This window comes from Sinocyclocheilus grahami, unplaced genomic scaffold (genome assembly GCF_001515645.1).
Source record: "Sinocyclocheilus grahami isolate Dianchi unplaced genomic scaffold, SAMN03320097.WGS_v1.1 scaffold1440.1, whole genome shotgun sequence".
Taxonomy (NCBI): Eukaryota; Metazoa; Chordata; class Actinopteri; order Cypriniformes; family Cyprinidae; genus Sinocyclocheilus; species Sinocyclocheilus grahami.
The window spans coordinates 171165-180469 of record NW_015506619.1 but is presented as its reverse complement, the minus strand read 5'-3'; the positions used below and the strand labels follow the sequence as shown (position 1 = coordinate 180469).

The window sequence follows — 9305 nt, the reverse complement described above, 5'->3', positions numbered from 1 at the left end:
ATTAGAGGTCAGAGTGTCTGAGGTCAGAGTGTCGATCAGAGAGTGTCGGTCAGAGTGTCGGTCAGAGGTCGTCGGTCAGAGGTCAGAGTGTGTCAGTCAGAGTGTGTCGATCAGAGGTCAGCGTGTCAGTCAGCGTGTCGATCAGAGGTCAGAGTGTCTGAGGTCAGAGTGTCGATCAGAGAGTGTCGGTCAGAGTGTCGGTCAGAGGTCGTCGGTCAGAGGTCAGAGTGTGTCAGTCAGAGTGTGTCGATCAGAGGTCAGCGTGTCAGTCAGCGTGTCGATCAGAGGTCAGAGTGTCGATCAGAGAGTGTCGATCAGAGGTCAGAGTGTGTCGACCAGAGGTCAGAGGTCAGTGTGTTGTGATGACTGACCTCAGCATGGAACTGGACGGCTTTACTGTCACACATCGGCAGCTGAGAGGTGAGCTCTGACACGCGGCTCATGTAATGATGCTTGATCAGATGTTCACGAGACTCCTGATCTGCAGCCTACGGCACACAAACATCATCAACACCTCATGATTCATATTCATACAGCAGGAGTGAGTGTGCAGATACGGTTAATGAACATGAATACATACGCTCTCGCTGCAGGGAGTGATGGTCAGCATCCCGATCTGACAATACAGACACATCATTACACATTACAGACAGAATAAACATTTCAATAATGCCTTTACTTTACATCCAGTAATATTTGATAACAGATAATATAACCTGTACTGTACAACCTGGTTTTAAACACCGTTCAGTTCACATTACGTTCTAATGGACATTTAAAAAAAAACTACAACTAGTTTTTGACACCTGCAACAAGGAAACAAGACACTCTGTGACACACATAGGAAATATGAAAGATTTGAAATGAAATTGAATTGAGCTGAACACAGACTCCAGTGTTTTGATTGGTCTTGAGTGGATTCCCCACTAACTCAAACTCCTCTGATTGGCTACTGCGTTCAAGAGCTCATGTCTGTGATTGGCTGTGACTGCAAACAACGTTTCTTCAGAGCGCAAACACAATACACCGTGATGAACTCCACTGGAAAGGTGTTTGCCCTTTGAATTAGGGATAGGGGAGCTCATACGGCTTTTTGGCTAGGTTTAAAGGAACAGAGCACTTTTAGATAATAGATACTCGTGGAGGAAGGAAAACAGAGCTCTTTATGAGCCACAGGATTGCTTGTAATAAAGATTTCAATGCAAAAGAAAAGGCAGTAGAGCTGACTATTTCTGTCAATGGTAAGTTTGTGATAACATAAGAAAAGTAGTTTAAATGTTTTGCCACTTGCTTGAGCAACTTCATATATAAATCTAGCAGTAAATGCAAAAGTAAAAAGCATTGAATAATGTGTTGCTTATATTTATTGTGTTTAAACACGTCTGTGAAAGATTGTATTACTGTACTGTGTAAAAAAAAACAATCACGATGCTGAAAAAGCATTTCCAGAGACCATGTTTGGATTTGAAATCAGAATACTGGATGAATGTTGTGTTTGTGGAAAACAGCCGTGGATCAGCAGCGGTCTCCTGAGTGAAAGCTGCTTCTGCACCACACATGGACTGCAAACAGAGTGTGTGTGAACCTCACACAGACTTTACTTGGGCGGGAATATATGGAGAAACATTTGTGCTTATTATTTTTATTCTCATACTTTTTTATCCGGCCAAAATAATGAAACCCTCCGCGATCGATTAACTACACGTTTGGTATCTGCTGGTTCTGTGTGCGCGAGAACCGTTCCCTCGTGCGCTGCAGAGACGCGGCGGATATTTCTCAGACACACACAGGGCTCGACAGTGCGGGCGCTTCAGTCGCAAATAAAAATAGAGGTGCGTGAACTGTAAAATGTATTTAAGGATAATAAAGCAAAATCCCTCCGGGTGAGTTTTCTTAAATTTAATGTCATAAAAAGTCTTCAATACATAAAATGATCAAGACGTTTGTTTTACCATTTTAAGTCGTTTTATATTTTGGGGATGGAAAAACATAAATCACGATACAGCCTATATCGACTATGAAACTTCTAAATAATTTTTTTTTAAAAGAGCGCTGCACATTGCAGTGTCTCAACAGCGCTTCAGACTGCTTCAAAGTGATTCTCAGTCAATGAAGAGCGCACATTTATGCCAAGCGATTTCTTATGAACTCGAGTTGAAGAATTATGACAATGTCTACTTTATGGCCTTTATAATATATGTTTTAGACGGTTGTAAAAATGCATATTTTATCTATCACCTGAAGAACCATCCCGCAATAGTATAGATATTTCATAATAAGAGTCCCGGTGTATTTCGGGCTTCTTTATACTTAAGTCACACGTTAAGTTTTTTTGGGGGGGTATTATTGGTAGTTTTGGTAACAATTAATTGTATTTAATTTAAATTTAATTTCCATTTCATTCATAGTAAAGTATTGTAGTTTCTGGCTGGGAGGCTTCCCCACAGGAAGAAAAGACTAAGAACATTATTTGACATATTATTCAATATATAGATGTTACTAGTATCAGTAAAATCTGTGTCCCATTCACTGAGAGAGACACTGCATGACAAAGGAAGGAGAAATCTACCATTGAAATGCTGTGATTTTGCATAATGTACAATGCATATAATAATGCATAATATTAGTATGTAATTAAATGCAATAGTAGCCTATGTAATTAAAATGAATTTCAATAAATTAAAATATTGTTAGAAATCACACATTATTTGTTATTTGTCACATGTAGACCATTTTTGTGCCGTGGGTAATAGTAGGATTTTCCGCAAACCTGTGGGAAGCACTGATACAGCTCACCAAATCAGGCTTGTGCTGTGTGTAAGCTATTGTGCAACAATTACACGATTGTCAAAACAAAAATGCACTGCATGATCAAACATTTAGGTGAGATAAATATATATTTTTAAAGAAAAGTCTAAAAATGCCCCCCTCCACCCCTCAAATAAAAAAATCCCCCTCACAAGAGTCACCTAAGAGGGGAATTCGTTTTCAAAAATGAAATTCAAGCCCTGAATAAATGTCTAAAAATCCTGATTGGAGTATGACTGTAAATAATTCTACATGATAAAAAGAAGGCTTTGAAAAGCTCGGTATCAGTGATCGTATCGGCAGATACTGCTTTCTGTGATCGGCCTCAAAAATTGATCGGAGCACCCCTAATCAGGGATGCACCCAATGTTCGGCAGCCCAAATTATTGGCAGAAAATAAGCAAATAAATTGTACTGAACAATAACGTGATGCGATCAAATAGAGGCACGCAAAACCACTGACGGCAAGAGACTGTTCTGCGCTGCATCTCATGTCTCCGATGAGAAGAGGAAGAGTGGTCACTGTGTGATGATTGAAATCACCAAATAGCCTTAAACTATTAGTACATAAACTGCAGAACGTTATGTTTCCTAATACACGCGTGAATAGCATGTGTTCTGACAGTGCGGCGCTATCTGCTCGTTAGCCAGGGTTCAAAACCTGCGCTGAAACAGTGTTACACGCCAGCTGCTCGGTCAAGTTAGGCAAAATACATGGTGGAAAAACCATGTGGGGTATTCGGCCTGCGGCCCAGTGTTTCATTTTGTTCTGCTTCGGCTTCAGCCAAGAACTGTCATTTCGGTGCATCCTAACTTTGAATAGCATTGAATAGTTTCTTGTGTTACACATGTTAAGCATTGCTCCTGAAGAGGACTAGTGTATATCTGTGCTCTGAAAGCATGATTCTCCCGCTGACGCCATGATCTGATGAATGACCTGACGTGATTTAAAAGATGATAAAGCATGCTTACTAATGAAAGTGTAAGTGTAATCTCTGTTATGGTTATCTGAGGTGTTGTCAACTTGTTACTTTATGTTTATTGTACATATGATTTGTTCTGTTTAGATGGAAATGCATGATATGAACTTGTATAATGCACTGAATTAATATGGGAATATATTTTGTTTTGCCTGCTTTTGTTCATTAATGATCAATGAGACTGAATAAAGAAAGAACAGGATTTTATGGGGATCATATAAAAGTGGTGATTAAATTCATTGAGTAGATTCCTTAGCGCAGTTTAATCTATGAATGACTGAATGATTAATTGTAAACTATCCGTACACTACCAGACTGCACAGCTCTTTAAAAATGAAAGCATCAGAACACACAGGAGTGTGGGAGAGCTGAGAGATGAATGTGTGTGTGTCACTCACCACGCTGCTGTCCTGAAGGGGCTCTGGAGCGTCAGCACAATCGGGATCAGGGCCGTCTGCGGTGCTGTGCGTCTCTGCTGGACCTCCGGCGGTGATCTGAGCCTCCAGCTGAGCGATGCGCTGAGTCTCCTTCTGCAGATGCACCTGCCCCAGCTGAGCCTCCAGCAGCCAGTGCTCCTTCTCCTGCTCCAGACGAGAGATCTTCTCCTGACTCTGAGCCACCTGACGAGCACACGCACCGTCAGACAGACAGACAGACAGAGACACACACACACACACACACACACACACACAGAGACAGATGGTCTGAGACGTGTCTGCACATGTACCTGCTGCATGAGTCCCTCTCTGCTCTCCGTAGAGCTCGTCAGAATGTGTCTGTTTGCTACCGCTTCTCTGTACGAAACAGACTCTGACCGCACCTGAACACATGAAAACACAACAACTCTCAGTCAAGTGAACAATACAATGACTCGATTCACTGCGTCTGAAGACTGGAAGACTAGTCCCGCTCTGCTTTTATCTCCTCCCTCTCCCCCAATTCACGCTAGTCATACTTTCAGCTCAGAAACGATGAAAATCTGTATAACTATGTAAAAATCCCATCCTGTGTGGGGGTCTGCAGAGCTCTGCTTTAGGAGTCCAGACGTCTGTGTGTGAGTGATGAAGACCTTTCTGATGGTGCTCATGTAGGTGGCAGCACGTCTCTTGTTCTCCATCACGCTGTCGGCCTGTCGCGGGTTTAGGAAGCCTCCTCGCGGACTGTAGCCGGGACACGACGCCAAGAAATCCAGGTTGTTGCTGAAGAAAGTGGCCATCTGGAGGAGATATTATAACTGAATGAAGAGGAGTGCAGTGCTGCGTGTCAGAGGTGTGTGTCTGTGTGAAGTGTGTGTGTGTTAGAAATGGTAAGATTCACTGATTCGCTCAGTGCATCGGCATAAAATTTAACGATGTGATGCATCGATTTACAAAAAGTGTGCATCGAATATAAGTTGACATTTGTATCACAATGCATCTTTTCCAACTAGTGCGGTCAATCACATCCAAAATAAAAGTTTGTTTACATAATATATGTATGTGTGCTGTGTATATTTATTAAGTATATATAAATACACACGCATGCATGTATACAGGTGCATCTCAAAAAATTTTCTCTCTCTCTTGTTCTCTGAAACCACAATAATGGGGAAGACTGGTGACTTGGCCATGGTCCAGAAGACGATCACTGACACCCTCCACAAAGAGTGTAAGTCACAGAAGCTCATTACTGAAAGAGCAGCTGTTCACAGAGTGCTGTATCAAAGCATAATAAATGCAAAGTTGACTGAAAGGAAGAAATTGGGTGGGAAAAGGTGTCCAAGCAACAGTGATGACCCAGGCTTGAGAATACTGTCAAGCAAAGCTGATTCAAACACTTGGGAGAGCTTCACCAGGAATGGATTGAAGCTGGAGTCAGTGCATCAAGAGTCACCACGCTCAGACGTCTTCAGGAGAAGAGCTACTAAGCCACTTCTGAAACAGAAACAGCGTCAGAAGCATCTCACCTGGGCTAAGGAGAAAAAGAACTGGACTGTTGCTCAGTGCTCCAAAGTCCTCTTTTCAGATAAAAGTAAATGTTGCATTTCATTTGGAAATCAAGGTCTGGAGTCTGGAGGAAGACTGGAGAGGCACAGAATCCAAGCTGCTTTAAGTCCAGTGTGAAGTTTCTGAAAACAGTGATGATTTGGGGCGCCGCAACGTCTGCTGGTGTTGCTCCATTGTGTTTTATCAAGTCCAAAGTCAATGCAGCCATCTACCAGGAGATTTTGGAGCACTTTATGCTTCCATCTGCTGACAAGCTTTATGGAGATGCTGATTTCCTTTTCCAGCAGGACTTTAGCACCTGCCCACAGTGCTAAAACCACTTCCAACGATATTACTGTGCTTGATTGGCCAGCCAATATGCCTGACCTGAAGCCCATATGGAGTCTATGGGATATTTTCAAAAGAAAGATGAGAAACAGTGGGTCCGAGCTGAAGCTCAATAGTGTCTCAGCAGAGCCACAGGCTGATCGCTTCATGCCACGCCTCACTGATGCTGGAGTTTGTACGAAACGAGCCCCGAATAAGTATTGAGTGCATAAACGAACATACTTTAAAGAACTTGAGCTTTTCTGTTTTGCAAAGCTCTTCTCCTGAAGACGTCTGAGCGTGGTGACTCTTGATGCACTGACTCCAGCTCCAGTCCACTCCTGGTGAAGCTCTCCCAAGTGTTTGAATCAGCTTTGCTTGACAGTATTCTCAAGCTTGCGGTCATCCCTGTTGCTTGTGCACCTTTTCCCACCCAATTTCTTCCTTCCAGTCAACTTTGCATTTAATATGCTTTGATACAGCACTCTGTCAACAGCTGCTCTTTCAGTAATGAGCTTCTGTGAATTACACTCTTTGTGGAGGGTGTCAGTGATCGTCTTCTGGACCATGGCCAAGTCAGCAGTCTTCCCCATTATTGTGGTTTCAAAGAACAAGAGATACCCAGAACTTATACTGTGGGGATGGTCATTTAATGAAACTCAAATGTAAATATTCTAATATTTTGAGATACTGGATTTTTGACTTTCATGAGCTGTAAGCTCTAACCATCAAAATTAAAACAAACAAAAAAAAACTTTTGAAATGTTTTACTTCACATGTAATGCATCTAGAATATATCAAAGTTTCACTTTTTGAAATAAGCTACAAAAAATTCACGATATTAAAATTTTTTGACATGCACCTGTATATTTCAGAAAAAAATTATGTTTATATATTAAATATATTTATAATACAAATCATATGAATGTAAATACATGTAAATATTTTCAAAATATATACTGTGTGTATTTATATATACATCATTTTACATTTAAACATTTAGCAGATGCTTTTATCCAAAGTGACTTACAAACGAGGACAATGGAAGGAATCAAAATCAACAAAAGAGCAATGATATGCAAGTGCTATAACAAGTCTCGTTAGCTTAACGCAGTACACGTAGCAAGTTTTTTTTTTAAATAATATAATAAAAAGAAAACAGATAGAATAGAAAAAAATAGAGCAAGCTAGTGTTAGAGGTCTTTTTTGCTTTTGTTAATTGTATAATGATTGAAAAGAAAACAGATAGAATACAAAAAAATTAGAAAGCAAGTGTTTTTTTATTTTTTTAAGAAAACAAGCAGCAAATGAATAGAGTGCAAGTCTAAAAGGGACAAGTGTTTTTTTTTTAAGAATAGAATTAGAATAGAGAGTGCTAGAGTTAGAGGGTCAAATAAAGATGGAAGAGATGTGTTTTAGCCGATTCTTGAAGATGGTTAAGGACTCAGCTGCTGGGATTGAGTTGGGCAGGTCATTCCTCCAGGAGGGAACAGTTAATGTAAAAGTCTGTGAAAGTGATTTTGTGCTTCTTTGGGATGAACAATAAAATGACGTTCACTTGCAGAACACAAGCTTCTAGAGGCACATAACTCTGAAGTAATGAATTCAGGTAAAGGGGTGGTTTTGTAGGCAAACATTAATGCCCTGAATGTAATGCAAGCAGCTATCGGTAGCCAGTGCAAATTGATAGAGGTGTGACGTGCATTCTTTTTGGCTCGTTAAAAATTAAGGGCAGTTTTAGCAATGTGGTCTGAGAAACTCAGCTTATCATCAATCATAACGCCAAGGTTTCTGGCTGCTTTTGAAGCAGTTATGGTTGATGGTTGATGGTGGTGGCTAACTGGATGGTGAAATTGTGATGAAACGATTGGGTTTGATGGAACCACAAGCAGTTCTGTCTTGGCAAGGTTGAGTTGAAGGTGATAATCCTTCATCCAGAAAGAAATTTCTGTTAGACAAGCTGAGATGCGAGCAGCTATCGTCGGATCATCAGGATGGAATGAGAGGTAGAGTTGAGTGTCATCAGCATAGCAGTGATATGAAAAGCTATGTTTCTGAATGACAGAACCTGAATGCCATGTAGACAGAGAAGAGAAGTGGTCCAAGTACTGAGCCCTGAGGCACCCCAGTAGCTAGATGTTGTGACTTGGAGACCTCACCTCTCCAAGATACCTTGAAGGACCTATCTGAGAGATAAGACTCAAACCACTGGAGTGCGGTTCCTGAGATGCCCTTTGCTAATATGGTTGACAGGAGGACCTGGTGGTTCACCGTATCAAAAGCAGCGGACAGATCCAGCAAGATAAGTATAGAAGATTTGGAAGCCGCTCTTGCCAGTCTTAGGGCTTCAACAACTGAGAGCAAGGCAGTCTCGGTTGAATGTCCACTTCTGAAGCCAGATTGGTTGCTGTCCAGGAGGTTGTTCTGTGTGAGAAAGGCAGAGACTTGGTTGAACACAGCTCGTTCAAGTGTTTTTGCAATGAAAGGAAGAAGGGAAACCGGTTTGTAGTTCTCTAAAAGAGATGGGTTAAGAGTGGGTTTCTTAAGTAGTGGGGTTATACGAGCCATAATAAAAATACACAGAACACACATATATTATGCAAACAAAAACTCTTATTTTGTACGCAATTAATTGTTTGACAGCACTATTTCTAACATATTTGCATAAGTAAAAACTATTTACTTACAGTGGTGTCCAAAATGATCAGAACACTAGTATTTTCAGCAGCTAAAAAAATGGTTTTAAGTCAGTTATTTCTATCTTTTGCTGCAGTGTGTCAGTAGGAAATATCAGTTTACATTTCCAAACATTCCTTTTGCCATTAATTGTAATAATCCAGTGAAATGTTTGTGCTCCACACAGAGATGTGATCTGATCATCATCAGTCTGTCTGGAATGACATGAAGAAACAGAACACACTGAGACAGACTCAATCTGAAGGTGAAGACCTTTCCACAGCTGTTGGTGAGCGATGCCAGTGAGGACAGCAAACAATCATTAGTGGTGCGAAACTTCTGCGTGACGGTGGGCAGATCCTGCTCCAGAGACGCCTTCTGACTGTAGTGCTGCGACAGCTCTGCTCACACACACACACACGCAGCGTTTAAGACTAGTCAGTAAAGAAGATTTAAGGAATAAATTGAAGTGAACACAATATGTCAATACATTCTCTAAAACTACATGTCTAGACCAGGGGTCTCCAACCTTTTTTACACCGCGGGCCGG

The 9305-nt window shown here is 41.1% G+C and overlaps 1 protein-coding gene across 1 annotated transcript in view; it reads right to left on the bottom strand.

Moving 5' to 3' along the window:
- The window catches only part of ppp1r21 (protein phosphatase 1, regulatory subunit 21), a 35031-nt gene that overhangs the window by 2344 nt on the left and 23382 nt on the right, over positions 1-9305 (bottom strand). The window contains exons 14-19 of the mRNA XM_016256534.1: positions 9029-9156; positions 4858-5004; positions 4516-4608; positions 4187-4408; positions 581-616; positions 372-488 (exon numbers count right to left, since the gene is read on the bottom strand). Coding sequence (XP_016112020.1) covers positions 372-488; positions 581-616; positions 4187-4408; positions 4516-4608; positions 4858-5004; positions 9029-9156 — 743 coding nt within the window. The remainder of the gene's footprint in view (positions 1-371; positions 489-580; positions 617-4186; positions 4409-4515; positions 4609-4857; positions 5005-9028; positions 9157-9305) is intronic.